Below are 21747 nucleotides of genomic sequence, written 5' to 3' on the forward strand. Positions count from 1 at the left end.
GGAGCCGATGATGATGCCCCCACCCCAACCTGCCCCCACCACCCCCCCACATGGCCTGTTGCCGTGGTAACAGTGCGGCAAGTACCTCTATAGCTCTTATGTCTCTGGTTATGGCTGTCTGTTTCCATTCTGAGGCTGGATGGATTGATCACTATTCTGCTCACCAAGTGTCGAATCAGGGTGGCACTGGAGCAGAACAGCTTGGAATGACCTGAACTGAGCGCAACTACCTGTTCCTCACTCGACAAACCACGTGAGAGGAAAACCTGATGAAGCCACTGATTCCTTCAGGGTTGGAAATCTGTTCCATCGGCACGGAAATGGGCCACTCGGTGAATACGGCTAACCACTCTTATTACTACTAAGTAACACTTTCTTGTTCTATTTTTCGTCTCAATTTTTGCAGTACACTTTTAGAAATACATTTCAAAGGAGAGAAAGTGCTGTTTCAAAGCTGCATGCTTTGTAAACCTTCTATGACTGTGGCGGACTTTTCAATTAAAAACAATAATTTTACTGCATCTGTATCTACCGGCACAGCTGAGATTGCTTAGCAACACAGAAGTAAGCTAATCAAGAAAGCCCTGCGCTTGGGTGATGGCTGTGAGGCACAATGTTATCATATGATAACAGTGTTGATCACAAGGGTGGTAGAACCTGTTAAGGTGCAAGTAATGGTGACACACAGCACAACTATATCTTGACAAAAGAAAAAAAGCTGCCACAATACATTACATTTTGACATGTAGCATCATATGAGCATTATTGACATAATAATGCTGTGTGATTTCATCACACTTGATACACTAAATAAACATTTCACCCATTCCTTTTAGTTCAGTGACTGAACTAAAACTGGAAAAAGGGAAAAATTGTGGGTTGTTAAGGGGCATTTAGTGTACGCTAAAGTACAATTAAAGTTATGTCTTCTTTGTCGTTGTTGTTTATCTTAGCTTCTACATTCAGCTGATATTAATTTTGCTCTACTGAAATTGTCCTGCTTCTCTTTGATTCAGTTGTAGTGTTTTTAAACCACATTACCGATTTATTAACTATTATGATTGATAAATATTTGTATACATTTATACACTAAACCCTAAACCTGTTTGAACTACACTGTTATTGTAATGTTTTGCATTCACACTGGATAGATTTTGAATCCAGTGTGTAATTTGTAACGTGTTCTTCGAACCAAATACAAATGTGTTTTTTTGCTTATTACCATACTTTGCTTAAAAATGTAAATTATACTATTAAAATGTCACACGTGTCTTGACTATATATGTCTACAATACATTTGGACAGAGTTAACTTTATCAAATCAAATTACATTTACAGATGTAACTCAGGTAAAATAAAAAATTGCCTTAAAGTTATACAATACATTGGTCTTGTGGTGACCAGTTCAATAATGATCAATAATGTGTTGAATTAACGTGAAACAGTCTAATTGGAATTAACTGTGCACAAGCAATAATAAGAAGCCTTATTCTGATCATTTGAGACCAATGTACACATTCAAATTAAGTACATTTAAAGGACTTGTTCCTTCAGTGAGGATTCTGCATGCATTTCATGGAAACATTTCTTAGGGTAGTGATGATATTCAGAGACCACTTGCTGTTTGTGTTGTTTGCGCTTGAGAAGGCATCTCTTCAGCAGCAACAAAAGATTTCTCATAAGAACAATCTGTTCATGTTCTGAGTCGAGACGTATGCTCTCAGCATGCTCAGAAGATGCTCCGTGTCTGAATAATTCATTCCGCTGAAAACCGTCTGGATCTTACACCATGGTCTGCGATTCCATTAAGGTCTCCTCATGCTTCATTTTTATATTCACACAATCTCATTATCATCATGAAAGACCTCCACATCATGAAAAAAGTTCAAAGAAATAAAGAAAAATGGCGGTGTAATCGCACACAGAAGTCACAGTTTAGTTGATGCTCTGGTTTAGGAGTCACGGTTCCATACAAGTCTGGTGCAGCTGCAAAATAACCCCAAATGTAAAATAATCGTTTCTTCTCTAAATTTGGGTGGCACCATCAGGAATGATCTATGTCAGTGTTATCTGGGTCGTTATCAGGCTCCAGCAGAGCTTGTTGACAAGCCAGTATTTGAATCAGATGTGCTGGTTCAGGGGAAGATCTAAAACGTGCAGTGCATGGGGCTACCAGGACCCCGATTGTAAAATGTAATGAGGACAATGTGCACCAATGTTGCAAACTGTGTGCACAAGCCAACATGCTGGCACTCCAAATTCCTATATGTGTACAGATGATGTTAAAACAGCTCCTCTAGTGGAGGTCCTACGTTTGTTACTAGTAAACTCCCACCTTCCCTGCTGTGCTGAGTAGTTTTATGTAAAAATATGTTGCATAATTGATACAAAGAATGTGCGGGTGCAAGTGACACAAGGAACTCCCCTTGTTTATTGAACATTGTAACAGATGTCTATATCTGGTTTAATCACTATGAACTCATGAAGTGCTTTGGTTGTATTGTTGTCCTTGTATGGCAAGTATTTAATATTTATACACTGATATTGACCTGTGTGCCTGACATCAAGTTAAACCATTTAGCTTGGGCTAAACAGGACTGGCATCGCCATATGTTTCTGTGGGCCCACTCACATTTGGCCCAATTGCTCCGTCCCCTGCCGAAGCACAATTGTCCTTCCTCCCCAGTCCCCTGCTGGCCTATACCCACGTAAACCAGGCCTGATCATCGTTACCTCTTGTATATATGTCATCACGTCATAGCACTGAGAGGCACAATGGAGAACAACAGCGAGAACATGACTAACTTTACCAACTTTTTTGTGCCTTATTTTATGTCATTTTGGTCATAGATTGGATTCTTGATTATGCAAGAGTATACTTCATGTCCACGTTGCACACCTGTTATTTTGACATTTGATTTACTGTACCACTTTGTTGCTGGAGGAAGATGGAGCCAAATATTTGTGTATAAGAGCCAGGCGCTTCGCACTTACCATGCAAGCCTACAATGTCAAGAGAAAACCAAGCCACAATAAAAAAAAATAAATAAATCTTGAAACATTTTGGTTAAAAGGATTCACACAAGATGGGATTCGGGACGACTACACAGGATTTGAAGAAGCAAGGGTTATATTGCCTGTGATAAAGAATTCCTTGGGGAGAGTGAGAGAGAGTCACAGAGAAAGAGTGAGGGAGCAAGAGAGAGAGAGAGTTTAAACGATGTGAGAAAACATTAGTAGGAACCATTACATGCTCTGGCGCTGCTCTGGGAGCCATTAGCTTGTATAAACAGGTCATTCCTCCACTGAGCTCTACTCATTGATTCGCATATAATCTGTCTTTGCTCTTCGTGCTCATACTAACTGAGCACAGTCTGCTCGGCACTACAGTACATGTTAGTGTTGCCAAAAAGGTTGTGGCAACCCAGTAAGTGTCTGTCTATTGGAGTATCAGTGTGGACCAAAAGCATCCCCTGCTGATGGCGATGTAAGGGAAAAGCTCCCTCGCTGCTACACCCACAGCTCCATCACACCTCTGGTGCACACTATGGTATAATGTGGGGTAGCACACATTGTGTATTTGATGCCTTTTTGCATTATATTTAACTACATAATATGTGATATAATTTGCCAGAAACCATGTGGTTGTCTGTCTGTGTCAAATCAGGGGAGGCCAAAAGAACAGTTAATACAGGATTGTAGGGAGGTTTTATGTTGAGTCTTCATCCAAGGCCATGTGTTAAATATAGTTAATACTTTCTGGGGGAAAGCTCACAGGGATGTGTTGATGTTGTGAGACAACAAGATGCAGGGTTTGTGAATGTACACCCGCTTATTCAAAAACAGGCATGTTCTGGTTAAGTCGTGATCTCCTTTTCTACACACTGAACACTGCTGAAATGTCAATACCGATGGCACTGTCAGATCTAAAGATATAGTTCCTGTGCCCGAGAAAAGTCAGGTCCAATTATCTCTTCCCTGGGTGATAATACTACCAAATGTGACTTGAACGTGTGTCCAATATAGTGGAAACCCACCCTTTCACACGGGCAAGAGCAGATGGCAGACTCAAGCAGAATGTAGGCATTTCACTGTGTACAAAGAATCCAAAAACACCAACTTAACTGGAAATGTATCTGTAGAAAACACATGACCAACATCTCTATAGCCACAAATTATGATGGGGTCCATGTAAATCAACAGCCTCTTGGTTGGACAAAGGATAGCAACAGGTTATAAAACAGCCTGTAGTTTACAGTGCAACTTCGTCATGTGATCAATACATATCAAATACTCAGTGACTCCTACTGTTAATCAAATGTAAGTCCAGCCAATGAAAACCAGACGAGGGGAAACAATTAGAAATGTTAGAGGGGAAGACAATTTTTTTTCTTTTCTGTGAGCATTTTTAAGTATTGTGTACCTCTGTTTAATAGAGCTGAACAGTTGACAGTGATGACATTGTGTGGTACCCAAGTAATTATGGAATAATCCCATGGTTTGGATGTGCTACCAGAACATGATATACAAAAAGATGCAGTACAATGAAAACAAATGCTTTTGCCCTTTTCTCGTGGCAGCCGTGACAGTAATTTCGTACATGCCTGCCGAAGGCAGGCTAGCTTCACTCACACTCCATGGATTTATCCTGCCTATGTCTTGTTCTTTATTGTATTTGGAAAAAGAACAAGTTGAGAAATGGGTCTACAGTTTTAAAAATGTGCTTCCAGCAGGAATGACTGTCCAGCAGTGCAGCAGCTCATATGGAGTGGAAAAACACATTTACCTTTTTCTGTAGTGTACAAGCGATGGAAGGCCTGTGTTGTCATCTGGACAAAAATAAAACAGCACAATAAAAGAATAACGCATATACGAAGGTTGATCAAATAAAGCTAATCATAAGTGTTTAATTAGATACTAGTGAACTTGCCAATTTCTACATAATGTTGCTTAAAGTGTCCAAACCTTGCTGTACAATAAAATAGTGCATTTACTTTGTTCTTCCGGCTTAATTAAAGAGTAAAATAAATCCTTTTTGTGTGATCAAAAGATAGAAAGATTATAGCCCTCTGGTGACAATACAAGCTGTCCATAGCTGTGCACTTGAGAAAGGTACTTTTGTATTCTGCTCCCGTCATAAGTTGCTGCAAACACGCGTGCTGCAAGATGACTTACAAGAGGAAAGTCCCATTTCTCGACTTATTTCTTATTTCAAAATCATACAATAAAATAGAAACAGGCACAACAAATCCTCTGAGCGGTGTCTATCTTTACTGCCGAAGGCATTTAGTAGCATATCACAACTGTGAAATACATTACAACATATTTCTTAATAGGTGCCGCACAATGTCATTGTTGTCAACCGTTCTCCTCCATTTATTGGTTTTCTTTCACCTTACTTTTAACGTTTAAAATTCCTGCCGGTACATTTAGAGATAAAATAATATGTTTAAAAAGGATGAGATCTTTTTTCTATATTTTGATGAGTTGGGTACTTACATTATCCCAAATGATTCCAACAATGTTCAGACCAAGAGAAATCCATAATTTTACATGAGGTGGTGCCGCATTTTATTTAGTTGCCTGTCACCATAACATCCGGGGAGTGAGTTAGAGAACGAGAAAGAAAGTTGGCAAGCATGGCAAAACGTACTATGAATAAAACCTGAACATTACCTCGTCCATGAACATTCTTGCCTGAGTTATGTACTGATTCAAATGACAGATGTACACTATAAATTGTGTGAAATTGCACAGTAAATTGCAGGCTGTACTAAGTGTTGTGTAGTGCATTTGGCCTCTCCCAGTCAGAGAGTGTTGTGAAGGGTTATAAAGCAGTCTGAAGGTGACAAGTTCACAAAAGCAGCACTTCATGGAACAGTTTGTCCTCTTTGTCTGTGACTTTCCGTCCTTTTCTGTTCCGGGGATGTTCGATAAATAGAGTATCAACAAATGCGTGTGGGAAAATTTAGACTTTAATCGAAAAAGGCTATGCTTCGGATCACAGCAGACTGTGAAAAAGAGCGTCACGGTCTGCCATGTGTCGGCCTGCCATGTGCCAATATATTTAAGTAAGGAAACAGAGCTTTGCCCCGAGGTCTCCGAAGCTTTTGTTGAGTCTTGGCAACACTAAATGGAGAGAGAACTGCCAGAGGATTACCGGTAAAATAAATTAGCCTACAGTCAACCTTATAACTTCACAATATAAATACCCACAATACAGACACAAGCAGCAACAAAATTAATTAACTCTGCTGAGGAGGTTGTGTCTCGTGTCTGAGAGTTTGCAGTGTAACTCAAATTTCATTGAAACTCAGTTGTCAGATAGTCCCCCGGCCACGCAATAATTGATTCTGGTTCGGTGCAGATCTGGATTTGGGATTTTTATCCTGAGACAATTGCCCTATGTCTATCAAAACTGGTGTTTTAAGCTATAAAGCTAACAGAGATAGAGACATGAATCCAAATCCTTAGTGAGAACACTAAACCCAACATCTCAAAAAAAGAGAAATTCTCGCTGTTGATGCAGCCTCAAGTCAGAGAATCGTCCGGCGTTGGCGGAGCTTTTTTACTCCCTGGGTGTCTCTTAATTACCTGATTTTATGTTTCTTAGTGCTTTGGCTGAAAACAGAAGACAAGAGAAGACATGACAAACAGATGGAATGCCAATTGTCTCTGCCTCCACTTGCGACCCATTCTAAGCTGGTTGAAAGGAAAGGGATCAACGGGCCGAGTGAGGAGAGGTCAAAGTTCTCCCTTGATGTTGCGACAGAAATGCAATGTAAACACGCCCACATATGGACACGCCAACGAACAACTTAGTCTCTATTTGGAAGGTGCCATGAGGGAGAGATCAAAACAAATGAGGTCTGTTTAATTAGACATTATAGTGGATTATAGAATCAGCTCTGAAGAAAACAGCTAATACTTCATTAGTGATGTAATACACAATGGCATTTTACTTCATTTTCATGAACGTTATATGTGAGCTGTGGCTTGTTGGAAGTGGAAATTTAAATGACCAGAATACAAACTTTGATATCTGTTAGAAGACTTTCAAACATGTTTAACATGGTTAAGGGGAAGGCCTGACTGCTTAGAAGTCAAATTTGAATCATTTGTTGACACTGTAGAGTTTGTCATGGCTTGCTCATCGTTATTTATTAATCATTTAAATGTTAAGCAACACAAAAGCTGTCTTTAACCTCAACTGACTCTGCCGAGCTCATCCATCAGCAGCAGAGAAAATCTTGCCCTTTGGTGCGAGGTTGTCTGTGACACTGCTGATGAAATGCAATTTTAACGGCAGGAGAATCGTGTGCGCGAGCTATCGCTTTAAAGCCATATGGTTATTTAAGAGTTCAAACTACTGGGGAGGGCTATGTTGTCATGGTAACAATGAGACCCCTCAAGAAGGAATTTTTAACACTGCAAAACGTTCAGTTCACCATTGATATCTGGAGTGTGGCAAGGGAGTACACCTTTACAAACACACTCTGAGTCAGTCCACTGTCACTGCTGTTTGAGTCTTACAGAGAGAAATGAGACAACCACCATCACACAATATGAAGACCAAGATCAAATTATTAGAATGTCCAAATAGCGTATGTGTTCCTGAATTTACATTTTCAACTGTAATTTTGATTTTAGCGTGTTAGCAGGTATGTGCCACCACTTTGCAGCACAGTGTTTTAATCTGTTTAAATGTCCACTGGCATGGTGAGGTACATGGTGGGTGTGCAGCCTCACCTGCCAACCCAAAAGTGTCAGTATTTGACGAGCTGTGTAAGCCAAAGTTGGGAATTAGACTATCTCACAAAGAGGAGCTTCAACATTTATTGGTGAATGCTACTTTTGAGAACAAGTTGTGCTTTAAAAAGTGAGGGAGAAAAAAAATGTTGGGGACATGCTCCCATCTACTTACTGTGAATAATATATCTGCTAACATTTCTGATAATTGCCAAAATCAAACTTAAAATTGAAAATGTGAAGTATAGGCTCATAATAACAAAGTGAGACAACTATCAGAAAAGCAGGGATTCACTTTTGGGGGGAATGATCTGTAATACCTAAAATATTTATCATGTTGGACAATAGCCCCATATCGTTCAGTGTTCTTCAATTTACAGTGACAATCAGACTGTGCAGAAGCGTCAGAGTGAGTCTGTATAGCCTTGCCGTGGAATGCCAGTCAATTTCAGATTAGTGCACTGTGAATCCCTGCAAAATGTGTTTCCCCAGCAACAAGAAAGATAACATGACAGGAAAATCATCTAGCGCTATCACTGTAAAAGGGTTTTCCTGCTCTTTGCCAGGACAAGAAAAAGGGGGTGACAGTAAATGAAAGAGAGGGGGAAAAAATGAACAGGACAATGAGCAGAATAGCCATTCCAGGTTTTTAAATTAAACATGCACAACACCGGATCCGGATAATGAGCGGTGCCCTCAGGGAGGCTATCTATGGCCTGGGGCTGCTAAACTTAACACAGAAACGCCCCGACTCTGCCTCACACATTATAATTGTTTATCAAACTAGATAGAATACACTCTAATGCTTACTGACATCTCACAGATCCCTCCTGTTCTAAGTCTAAACAGGTTATAAACTCCGGACATTGATTGCTGCTGTGGTCTATAAATTTGTGGAAAAAAAAGCCTTTGCAAGGGCCAGCCACCATATTGATTTTCCCTCTGAGGTTTATTAGTTTATGAAATCCTATATTTCCTCTGTCTCTCTGTCCAGACAGAGGAACTGCCGGTGTAACCGGGGGAGCTTTACTGTTTCTTTACTTCCTTTTTTTCATTTAAAAAACTGAAGGGGCTGCTGTACTTATTCCTCCCCTCCTTTTCTAAGTTTTGTCGATAATGGATCGACCCAGTCACGTTCATAAAAGGGCTCAGAGGCAAATCAAAGCCAAGCAAGCAGAATTTGCCAACTCAATCACCCGACATCCGAGTTCCTCTCACGGCCCGCTGCCTTGACGAAGCTAAACAAAATGTCTGCTGTCAGAGTGAAAGAAAACAATAATAATCAATTTTTATACAGCCAAACCCCATTCAGCTGAGCTTTCCAACCATCACCCAGGAAAATTTCAAAGGAGACAAACGATTGTTTAAACTGCTTGACGGAAATTGGAGCTTGTCACGTCAGGAGACGGATGCCAAAGCAGCATGGGGCCTGTCTACAGTATGTGTCATGACGACATTTTGTTTATAAAGTGATTCATAAATGAAGAATTCAACTGGCTGATATTTCTTAATATCTTCTTAAGCTTCATTAACATATATATTATTATATAGATTACTAAAGGGGAAGGGGGCAATTATGTATCATTATAAAGAGCTTTAATTTTTAAATTGCTTTATATTAATGGGCAGTAACAGTTGTGTAATCATGCAGATAAGTTGAGAGCCACATTCCTTAACTTGGTGCTCTCATGAATCAAACATTTGGTTTCAGCAGATTTTGTCATAATTAACAATTTAATTAATTATAAGATACACTTGTAAACGTGTAGGGAGTGAGGCATAGAGTTTTAGAAATGGCAAATATGAAGCATAAAGTTACGTATAAAACACAATTTCATTTGTTTTTTCTAATCATACAAATATTTCTACAAGGCACAGATGCTGTTCTGGAATCAATTTTAAAAAACCTGTTTGAGAATTTTCATTTTAATTTAGAGGTAAGAATACCAGGGCGTCAAAGATAATGGATTTTTTTTCTCACTCCTTGTTTACTAAAATCTGCTTCAGTGGAATATTTCACCTAATCGGCTTATATTGCTCTGAAGGAAAGTCAGCAAACCAAACCAGAAATTCAGATCAGACAGTGTCAACTTTTTATTGCTTTTATTACTAAACAATGGCTGCCTGGAAGAAGGTGAAGGAAACTAAAAGCCTAGGGTAGCACAACTGTTTCAAAAATGGTGACATTGGTTATGCACATTTGTAATTAATGGGTTAAAAACTACAGTAAGTTTCAGCAGTCATACGCAAGATGTTTTTTTAAACAGCTGACTGTGGTGTCAATAATGATCACATCACAGGACTGTCACAGAAGTCAACATCTCGCCAAAAAATATCTCCCTAACCCAACATCATACACAAGTTCCACTTAGAAATGCTACAATCCACCACCACTCTCTACTAGTCAGGGCAATGCGTTGAAAGACAATGTCTCAATGTGCTTTACAGGCCCCCAAAAGCAATCATTCCCTGAAAGGAATAAAGGAAATAATTATGGAAGTTAAATCATGTCATTAATCAAGAGCATAGATTTTCAGTTTGAGAGCATGATTTCATTCCTTTTCAGTGACACAGCTCTTTCGCGTGCTCAGATTTTTTCTCCTCATGCTCACATTTGGGGGATAGTGGGGGATATCCATTATGGGGATAGTGGTGGAGTTACAGCCTTCAAATTGGCTGCCAAAGCAGACCGAGACGGCATTCCAACATTGCATTTCAACTTTTGTAAGCACCGCTGGAAACCAACAACAACATAGGACTAAAAATTAAGGCTAAAGAAAAGTGAAGGTGCAACATAAAGAAATGTGAAATTATTATATTTATAATTAATTATTCCTTTCCTTGAACCACCACCTTACTGTGGTGGAGGGGTTTGAGCACCTGAATGATCCTAGGAGCTATGTTGCCTGGGGCTTAATGCCGCTGGTAGGGTCTCCCAAGGCAAACAGGTCCTAGGTGATGGGTCAGACTAAGAGCAGTTCCAAAGCCCCTGATGATGAAGTTTAGAACAAGGAAGTGCACGTTGCCCGGAATGGCATCACCGGGGCCCATCCCTGGAGCCAGGCCTGCAATTGGGGCTCGCAGGCGAGCACCTTGTGGCCAGGTCTTTGCCCATGGGACCCGACCGGGCGCAGCCCAAGCAAGCATCGTGGGCACGCCCTCCAGTAGGCTCACCACCCGCAGGAGGGTTCAGAAGGGGCCTGCGGTGAGAGGCAGCGAGCTGGTGTGGGCTTGCTCATAGCTCCCCAGCTCAGCCACTATGTGTCGGAGTTCTCCCCGGTGAACAAGAGGGTCGCTTCCCTGCGCCTCCAGTCGGGGATAGGTCTATACTGTTGTTTCGGCTTATGGGCCGAACAGCAGTATAGAGTACCCGGCCTTCTTGGAGGCCCTGGGAGGGGTACTGGAAAATGCTCCAACAGGGGACTCACTCTACTGGGGGACGCTCACGTGGGCAGCGGACAGCGTTACATGGAGGGGTGTGTTTGAGAGGAACGGCCTCCCTGATCTGAACCCGAGTGGTGTTCTGTTGCTGGACTTCTGTGCTAGTCGCAGTTTGTCCATAACGAACACCATGTTCAAGCATAAGGGTGTCCATCAGTGCACGTGGCACCAGGACGTCCTAGGTCAATAATCGACTTTGTAGTCGCGTCATCTAACCTCCGACCGTATGTCTAGGACACTCGGGTGAAGAAAGGGGCTGAGCTGTCAACTGATCAACACCTGGTGGTGAGTCAGATCCGCTGACAGGGGAGGAAGCTAGACAGACTTGGCAGACCCAACTCCCATCTCCGGGAGAAATTTGACCAGATCTCGAGGGAGGCTGGGGACATTGAGTCCGAATGGACCATGTTCACCACTTCCATTGTTGACACTGCTGTTTGAAGCTGTGGCTGTAAGGTCTCCACTGCCTGTCGTGGCGGCAGTCACGGCAGCAAACCATCCGGCACCTCAAGAAGGGGAAGCAGTTCTCCACCAACACTGTTTACAGTGGAGGTGGGGAGTTGTTGACCTCGACTGGGGACATTGTTGGACGGTGGAAGGAATAACTCGAGGATGTCCTCAATCCGACTGACACGCCTTCCATAGAGGAAGCAGAGGCTGGGGACTCAGAGGTTGATTCATTCATCACTCTAGTCGAAATCACTGAGGTAGTTCGGAAGCTCCTCAGTGGCAGGGCACCGGGGGTGGATGAGAGCCGCTCTGAGTACCTCAAGTCTATGGATGTTGTGGGGCTGTCTTGGCTGACACGTCTCTGCAGCATCGCGTGGCAGTTGGGGACAGTGCATCTGGACTGGCAGACCAGGGTGGTGGTCCCTCTATTCAATAAAGGGGGACCGGAGGGTGTGTTCCGACTATCGGGGGATTACACACCTCAGCCTCCCTGGGAGTCTATTCCAGGGTACTGGAGAGGAGAATTCGGTCGATAATCGAACCTCAGATTCAGGAGGAACAATGCGTTTTTCATCCTGGCCGTGAAACACTGGACCAGCTCTGTACCCTCCACAGGGTGCTCGAGGGTTCAGGGGAGTTTGCCCAACCAGTCCACATGTGCTTTGTGGACTTGGAAAAGGTGTTCGACCATGTCCCTCGTAGCGTTCTGTGGGAGGTGCTTCGGGAGTATGGGGTCAGAGGCCCTCTGCTAAGGGCTGTACGGTCCCTGTACGACCGGAGCAGGAGCTTGGTTTGCATTGCCAGCAGTAAGTCAGACCTGTTCCCAGTGCATATTGGACTTCGACAGAGCTGCCCTTTGGCACTGGTTCTGTTCATTATTTTCATGGACAGAATTTCTAGGCTTAGCAACGGGCTGGAGGGGGTCTGGTTCGGGAGCCACTGGGTCTCATCTCTGCTTATCGCAGACGATGTTGTCTTGTTGGCCCCTTTGAGCCAGGACCTCCAGCACGGCAGTTTGCAGCCGAGTGTGAAGCAGCTGGGATGAGAATCACACCTCCAAGTCCGAGGACATGGTTCTCGACCGGAAAAAGTTGGCTTGCTCCCTCCGGGTTGGTGGAGAGCTCCTGCCTCAAGTTTAAGTATCTTGGGGTCTTGTTCATAAGTGAAGGAAGGATGGAGCGTGAGATTGACAGGCGGATCGGCACAGCGGTCTGTTGTGGTAAAGAAAGAGCCAAGCTGAAAGGCGAACCTCTCAATTTACCAGCTCTGTCACCTGGGAGGAGCTCGGAGTAGAGCCGCTGCTCCTCCACATCGAGAGGAGCCAGCTGAGGTGGCTTGGGCATCTCGGAACATTTACGCTGGCGATCGAGTTGTGAAATTCCCATCAGCCTCTCTGTACTTTGCTTATAGTACTAATTAGCAGGTGTTAAACATGCTGTAACCCAGTGTTATATCATCAGTGTGAGCATGCTAACATAAAGCTAAGTGTTACAGTGTTTCTTCTTATTGCTGTTTAAGCTAATGTGACATTTAAAACCTAGTATTTTATCGTGAAGGAGTAATTTTTGGTGGGCGATTTACACAGCTTCAGTATGTGCACACAGATGTTCACATTTTAACAAAGTGATAATTGAAGGAATGTCTTTTCTGGTAAGATTTGTATCAGTTTTGTGACTGTAAGACAAGGGTTCGACCAAGATGCAATATCGGAAATGACTTAAAACCTAATATATCAGTCTAAGACTGATGATCCATGTTCCAAGAGTCTTATAAATCTCACACACATAAACCGGCTGTACACTGCTTCCACCACAGTGTTGTGCCCGAGGCATAAATAAGGATAGGCTGTTGCAGCAAAAACCTACAGCACATACATCTTAAGAATAAAAACTAAAAGCAGGCTAGCAGAAGAGTTTATGGCTGAACTTAGTGAAGCTAAAAGATGCTTCCTGCTGTAACTCAAGTGCTGGAGACGTCTCTATTCTCCACATCAAGGACCTGATTTTTCCTTACAGTTGTTGAATCCTCAGAAGCTCAGTGAGAAACAAGATAAATGAGAGAAAGGTTGAAGTGCTCAGTTTTTATGTCAGCGGCGTGGCCTGCCCCCAGAATATAAATATTCATCAATGTGTCCACAGACAGAGGAGACTCATTAGAATATCACAGAGATGTGGAAGGTCTACTGGCATGAGTGCATCTTTGAGTTGATTTCCAGAGTCTGATCTTAGAACTGCAACCTGGCTTGCACAACCACAAGCCTGCACTGCACTCGACTGGTTGAGGTCTTTAGGGGCTTCCAACCAGATCTTCCATTAAGATAAACAAACACACATTTATTTATGTTTTTATTTTTATCCCATGCAACCTCTTATCACGCAGTCTCTGCAGCAGTTGCTGTTTCTACAGCTTAACAACGGCAGTTATAATTCCCTTTCCATGTTTCCCAGCGCCTGTGAAGTGTGTAGGCTTCCCCCATGTGTGATTGGGTTGGCATGGAAACAGCAGTGGCATTGTGATGTGTGCGTATTGAATTTTTCCCCCGTTCCCAGAGTTCCACGGTGAGGAAAGCCTGACACCATCCCCTCCCCCCACCAATTACACCAGAGAGTAAAGGGGTGGGAGGGGGGCGATTCTTTCAAGATTTCAACCTCTGTGTTACTTTAAAATGAGGGTGCATTTGCTATTAGCAGCAGAGGACCTTTGAATACTCATCAGTTTCGGTCAAGAAGGCTATTAATGTCAAATTATTTTCCCATGCCATTTCCTTTCACTAGAAGTTAGTCAGTTTGCTACTTTATGAATTATTGTGCTGCATATTTTCAGATTCAGGCAGGTTTCAAAAAGTACATGTTTATCAAATTTCAATACTTAAATGATTGAAATACCTGTATCTGTAATTTTGAATTTGGTTTCCGGCACACTGCCCCCTTATGGCCATGGATGTGCAGAAAAAGGGGGTTAAGGTGGTAGAGCATGCCACTGGAACAAGCAGCCTCAGGAATGACCAGTCAAGGCAAAGGTTTTTTTAGCGAGTTATCGCCATCTAGTGGCAGCAGAAGTGTACACCAAATAAAAAGACAGACCCCGGTGACAAGTTGTCACATTTACTTTTATTGTAAAGGTGATATTATTCCAAAATATTAATATGTTAGAGGAACAGAGAAAGAAAAAGGAAGGGGGGAAGAGCTCTAGAAAACATCTACACAAGACTTTGGTAAGAATCTTGGGACACATTCTTATCAAAAAATTCCACAGCAAAAAAATAACAAAATCTTCTAACAATGAAATCAAAATCATAGAGATCTCCATCGTGGTGCATCTACGTGTACAACAATATAGCTGGGTAAAAAGTCAACTGGGCATTTTGTGTCCTAGAAACAACTGAACAATTGAAGGCATATAAAACACTGGAATGGCTGGGCACCTGTGCTTTAGAAGTCTGGAATATACTGTACTACTGAAGGATACCACAAGATATAACAGTTCTTTATTCTCATTATTAAATCAATTTATAGTTCATAATTATAATTTTTCAAGATATATCATACCACAACAAGTTTACAGTAACCTTGCAAAAGAGCCGTACGTTCATCAGAGCTAGTTGGAGAGCACAGAAGAATCGGCCAAGTTTAAATCCAGAGTTTTCCAGTGAGGTCTTCAGTGTAACTGACCCGAGCTCTGGATTTAACCCCCCACAGATTCGAGTATGTGCTGCTTCAGCCATAAACGGAGTGCATTGGATCATTGTGCAACAGTGTGCCATGCCCTGTCCCGTCCCCAGCCCCGCCGTCATCCCTCCCTCCCTTTCCGCACCCCCCCGACTCCTTCCTAGCAGGGGTGCACGTTACACGCCCTGATCTCCTTCCTGTCCTTGCAGCTGGACAGCTGGGCAGTCTTAAACCTCTGCTTCACTGTCATGAGCCGCTCTTGAATACCTCCACCGCACAGCTTGGTACAGTCCGTCCAACTTGACCACGGTCTCATTTTACACCCTAAAAGATAGAAATCAGGAAAAAAGTGATGAGAGAGACAGTCATTATAGCGTGTGATGATGTAGTTCTGAAGGTGACGAGGACGAAGGCCAACCTGGATGCTCGGAGGTGGCGTCGACTCTGCTTGTTTTGCTCCTCCTCTTTTCACGCTGCTCCTTGCGTCGTTTCTTCTCGTCGCTGTTGGCTTGTCCTCGGTTACACTTCCTGATCTTGCATTTCTTTCTCTGGATGGTTTCGGTACAGGAGTCGCCTCCAAACTGAGGCTCCAGCTTCACCATGCGCGTCCGGATCGTGTGACCCTTCCCGCAGGACTTATTGCACTCTGACCATTCAGTCCACTCAGACATGACGCAGTCTATGGCTGAAGAGACAGAATTGGACAGAGAGAAAGGGGGTTTAGAGGAAGTTGTGACAGAGAGAGGGGGCAACTGTGGGTCATGGATTATATATGAATCCACGTCCAGGGAATGTACTGTGTCTTATCTTAAATTATACAGCGGCACCACAGAGAATAGTTTTCTGGTTAGCCAGAGGGTGTGATTTATTTTCTCATAACCACATGCGTATGATGTAGCATCCTCACAACTGCTGTAAACGAATAAGCACTGAGATGAATAAAACATAGTATTAGCAACTCAAAGTCCTAAAACAACAACATAGATTTATACATAAATTACAATCCCTACAGGGGACACAAATCATGAGAAATTGTGTTTTCCCCTGAAAGCTTCTCACTTTGGCAACAGCTTCTGTTGCTTCTTGGTAAAGTCAAGTTATCTTTTATATCAAGATAGTGGGTGAAGGATGTGACAGATTTCTGTTTAAAGGGTGTGATTCTTCATTATTACCACACAGCTCATCGTAGAATATCTGTCAAATCATTTAACAGTGGCTGTGATTAAAAGTACATCAAACAGTCAAATCAAACATTATGTTTCCACAGAAAACATAACACAAAGACACATTTTGGATACAGACTGTTTGTTTTTAAAGGCGTACTAAGTAAGAATTGACCGCCATTTAAAATCATACTCAAAACAAAGTGAGTAGCCTGATGTACTATAGCTTCTGTTAGCCAGCAAGCTCAGTTAGCCATGCAGTTAGCATTAGGACTGGGAAGTAGGGGAGATTTGGACCATTACGAGCTGGGCTAAATGGTTAGCATGCTAACTCTAGTATTTCTTGACAATCTGTTGGCCATTTTAGTTCATTTTTGCAACATTTTCACCTGAAATGGCACCTTTAGGGAAACCAATCTCCTCTGATGTCACATTCAGGGTGGGAAGCTCAAATGCAAGGATAATGTTATGCTGATGTTTTCTAGGGTACACATCGTATACACGTGGTTTTGATATAATTTCACCTCTTTCTTGTTGATTAGCAACTAAAAAGATGATGAATAGGAAAAATCTGGAGGGACATTGGGCCATATTTCAGGGTAAAACAACATATTTGTCAACCTGTTCCCTTTCCATTAGAGAACAGCTAACGTTAGCATTAAACCACTTCCTAGCAATCAGTAACGTTAGATAACATCCAGTGTGATTCACCTCAAGGTTTAAATAAATGTAAATAAATTTGGATGGTGTCTCAAATTTGGTCAAAAAAATAAAAAATATATTTTATTGTCACTAATGGTCACTAAAATGTTTTTTTAAGCTCACCATGTCCAGTATTCAGAATTCAAAACATTTATTCACAAATATAATTCATTTTTTGCCAAGCGGAGCCAGCCAGTCCTGTGCACGTATGCAAATTGGCCATGTGTGCCAAATGGAAAAAAGACGTAACATTGAGACGTCATACTGAAAAATGGCAAGCAAGAGAAAGCTAAAGCACACCAGAGTGTATCACTCACACACTTTGTGTTCACATCCAAAAAGGTGCCACTCAGAGATGAAGAGGCACCGAAAGACAATGCTAATGCAGCTAGCACAGTGGGCCAACTCGCTACCAGATCAGAGGATCCTCTCCCACCCAGTGACTCCCAAGAAGAACAACGTGAAGTTGAGGCCAAGTGCTCTGAAGACGCAGCAGGTCCTGAGGTAACGTTAGCTGCTACTACTGTTGCTAGCTAGCTAGCTAGCTATCTGTCTGATCGTATTTGCTGTAGATTGATGGATAAATAATTTCACACAATCGGTCATACTGCAGGCTCTCATTTGCAAGTGCACTGATTGCGTGACAGTCTCCGATATATATACCTATACCTGGAATATATTCAGTTGATTGCTCTTGTAAGTGGGCCTGATTGTGCCAATTATTGTCCTGTCTGCACTGTAATGCACAACTTTGCCTCTCCTTGTTATAAAACAATGTGCACCCATATGTCATTGTTGCTTCATGAATACTATAGCATATCGGATTATCAAAAATTGTTAAGTGTGTGTATGTGTGTGGTGTCATGTAGGCAATAGACTGATTGTCTTGGCTTGCATCCATGAAATATTGTAATGTTATAGGCCCAGTGCATATTGAGAAAATTTTGATTGGTATTGCGCAACAATCGGTAGATGGGGACCGAATATTGCGGGGTATTTCGCACACTGTATATTTATATATATACATATATATATATATATATGTATATGTTTATTACTTACGACATTCCGGCAGCATGCACTTCTCCACCTGTTCCAACTCCTCTGTGCAGTCTCCCAGTTCCACGGGGGACGTGAGCTTGCGCTGTCGTGTCCTCAAACCCTTCCCACAGGTCACGCTGCAGTCGCTCCAGTCAGACCACGGGGTCAGCATGCAGGGGATTGTATCTATACAGAACAGTCACACAGTAACACATACATCTAGAATTAACATGCATGAAAAATATTTTCACTGCAACTGATCAAATCACATTTTTCAAAGCAAAGAATTAGGAATAGTAGCAGGAAAACAGCAACGGGCGATTTGTTTCATATCAGTGTTTTTAGTTTCTGTTAATTGATGCTTTTTAAAAACAAAATCCTAATGTAATGTATATCAGTGCTACTTCCATGGATCTACAGTTGGGTAACCAGCCCCCTTATACCCTGCAGTTTAATGAGAACATTTTTTCTCCAGATTTGAAGTGTAGGAGGTGTCGGGAAAGTTGTAGTCTTGAAAAATGCAGCTACTCACGGCATTCTGGCATCATGCACTTCTCCACTTCTAGCACCTCTGCCCCGCAAATGGAGCCATCTGTAGGAGGCATCTTCACCAAGCGCTCTCTTCTCTTCATGCCAAGACCGCAAGTGGCACTGCAGACGTCCCATTCCCCCCACTCTGTAACCAGGCAACTGCTGGGAGCTTAGGGCAAGTGGGAAAGACAAAGATGCCATAAACCATGATGCTGCTTACATTAAATCCATAATATGACTTAAAAAGGAGGAGGGAAAACTCACAGCATTCCTCGTTGACCACACAGGTTTCAGTCTCCTCTGTGGGCAGGGTGCAGACTGAGCCATCATCGGGGAACTGCTTCACATAACGCTCCCGGGACCGTGAGCCTATCCCGCAGGACGCGCTACACGGAGACCAGGTGATCCACTCTGACAGCATACAGGTGGAGGCATCTGAAGAGTCAGAGGACAAAGAAGGAGAAGTCAGAAAGTCTGAAGAGAGGTCAGGGCTTGTTGCTAACTGACAGAATATGTTAAACTCAAAATAATGTGAATTTAAAGCTCTGTTGTCTTGGAGAAGAACAACACAACTAGATAAAACTGCTGCACCTGAATTAGGGCTGGGCGATAAAATGATAACGAAATCTATCGCAATAGACAGGTGATCTATATCAATAGAAAATAAGTTCAATAGAACGTTTGATAATTTCACTCAACTCCATTAGAAAAAAACAGGAACAAAACCCCAATCCAGAACCGCAAGGCATTCTGGGGGATGTAGGCAGAGGAAGGGCTTTAGCCTCTCAACCTCTCAGCCTAGCAAAGCAAGGTTGGTGGCATGAACAAACTCCCTCGCTCTTTGGTAACCTAGCAACAACCTGTTGAGTGACATGCACAGTAGCATTTTCATGTTTCGCCATCGTGCCTCTTAACTGCTTTAACAAAAAGAACGGTGTGGAATGAAAGTACAAAATGAGTGCGACAGTGCAAGAGGAAATTGTGGATAAAAGGAGAAAGGTCACGTCACCAGTTTAGCAGAATTTGGATGTTTTAAGTCCGACAAGAGTCAGACCGATGTTGTCTGCAAACTATGCAAGTTCATTGTCCCTACCAAGTCTGGCAATACGACAAATGTATTCAACCACCTAAGCCTCTCTCATCCGTTGGAGTACAGCAGCATCAGACAGACACAGCCATCGACATCTGCCAGTACAGGTGAAACACCACACAAGTGGCAACAGACCACCATGGAGAGGTACTCAGCAGCAGTGCCATACGACAAAATATCAAAACGTTATAAAGAAATAACGGATGCAGTGGCGTATCATTTAGCAAAGGACTTGCTACCACTGAGAAAAGTTGAGAAGTCTGGATACAAGAAACTCATTCAAGTGCTTAACCCCCCTTACATTCTTACATTTTTTTTAAAAACTGACTAATATGAAACACTTATATCGTGATATATTTTTCAGCCATATTGCCCAGCCCTAACCTGAATGTCTCATTTCATTTGTGACTGATAGTCATGAGTGTAATTATTACACATGTAATGTTCAAAAGCAGGTTGCATCCTTAAGTTTTCTCTCTTCTATCTGCTCCACTGGAACACACAAAACACACAGCTTGCTTCGTCATTTGGGGGGTTGTTGATACATGTGTTCATTTATGTGTTCGCATTTTGCTCTTTACCTTCCTGCCTCTGTGTGTGTGTGTGTGTGTGTGTGATTGTTGGTTGTGCACTGCCTCACATGGGGCACCATTATGATATGCACTGCATCACACAAACACAATTATGTAGTACGCATGGAGGATTACTAGGAGTAGAAGAGTTTTGGGTTAAATTTTATATAATCAACAATGATCAATGATTATCAGGGATGATCATTAATTATGATAAATAATATGATACAGTTTACATTAGATCGCCTCAGAGCCCCACCCTTGAAGAATTTAGAATTATATATAAATATTATATAATATATATAATATTTATATATAATATTATATATACATTCATATACATATAAATCATTCCGTCTCACAAGAAGGAACTTAACAGTTTGTAACTCTGATTAATAATCAACTTAATAACTACAACCAACATTACCATAACAGTTAGTAATGGTTGAAGGATTTTGTTCTTGACAGTGTAGATGTTGGCAACATTCACTCTTGTACAATATTTTTAAAAAAGTATTTTATTTAACACAAAGATGAAAACACACAATCTAGCTAACATGTACCATATACAGGTTTGGTGTGTGTGTGTTCGTGTGTGTGTGTGTGTGTGTGTGTGGGTGTGTGTGTGTGTGTGTGTGTGTGTGTGTGTGTGTGTGAGAGTGTGATATGATGCCAGGTTAGAGAAGATGGTTAGTTGATGGAGAGGAGCCCTTGAGGATAAGAAGTTGAAGCAGTAGAGGATAAGAGAATAAGAGGAAGTACAAAGGAAGGTGCTGGAGTTTTGACTATCTGGTCAGAGGGGGTTCTGTCACCCTGACCAAGAATAGCTCAAAGCTGAATTTTGCACCTAGGTGTGAAGACTGGGGAATTCTGGGTAACTGAGTTCAGTTCAGAGTCCATTTTGAAATCCACAATGAATGACTCCGTGTGTGTGTGTGTGTGTGTGTTGCCTTTTTTGTATAACGTAACAATTAGTCTTATGAAGTTCTGCTCAACAAGTCACTGGTAGCTGAAGTGAGGCACATAGGTTCTAGTTCTAAGGGAGGCACTGCCCTTATAATCATTTTACTCAAGTACTGTAATTAAGTACAAATTTAAGTACTAGTACTGTACAGCATTTCAGAGGCAATATACTCTTTTCACGGCAAACATGATGATGAAAAGCACGGGTGAAGTTCATAACATCAGTGATGGCTGTATTCTTTTCATGTGAGCTACTTCTAGGGCTCTGATGTTGTGCATGCTCACTCGGCAACATAGCTCACTGAGACACTTAGTGGAGTAAAGCCATTGTTAATGTTCTTGATAACACCTGGGCTTTTCCTGCTTCGATGTCTCAC

At 42.1% G+C, this 21747-nt stretch overlaps 1 protein-coding gene across 2 annotated transcripts in view; it reads right to left on the bottom strand.

Annotated features, from left to right (window-relative positions):
* Window positions 1-14730: 14730 nt before the first annotated feature.
* Window positions 14731-21747, bottom strand: part of spon1a (spondin 1a) — an 86410-nt gene continuing 79393 nt past the window's right edge. For both annotated transcript variants that reach the window (XM_030415302.1, XM_030415303.1), the window contains exons 12-16: window positions 19010-19180; window positions 18747-18914; window positions 18236-18400; window positions 15727-15993; window positions 14731-15632 (exon numbers count right to left, since the gene is read on the bottom strand). In XM_030415302.1, coding sequence (XP_030271162.1) covers window positions 15469-15632; window positions 15727-15993; window positions 18236-18400; window positions 18747-18914; window positions 19010-19180 — 935 coding nt within the window. In that variant the 3' untranslated portion in view covers window positions 14731-15468. The remainder of the gene's footprint in view (window positions 15633-15726; window positions 15994-18235; window positions 18401-18746; window positions 18915-19009; window positions 19181-21747) is intronic.

Source organism: Sparus aurata, chromosome 4 (genome assembly GCF_900880675.1).
Source record: "Sparus aurata chromosome 4, fSpaAur1.1, whole genome shotgun sequence".
NCBI lineage: Eukaryota > Metazoa > Chordata > Actinopteri > Spariformes > Sparidae > Sparus > Sparus aurata.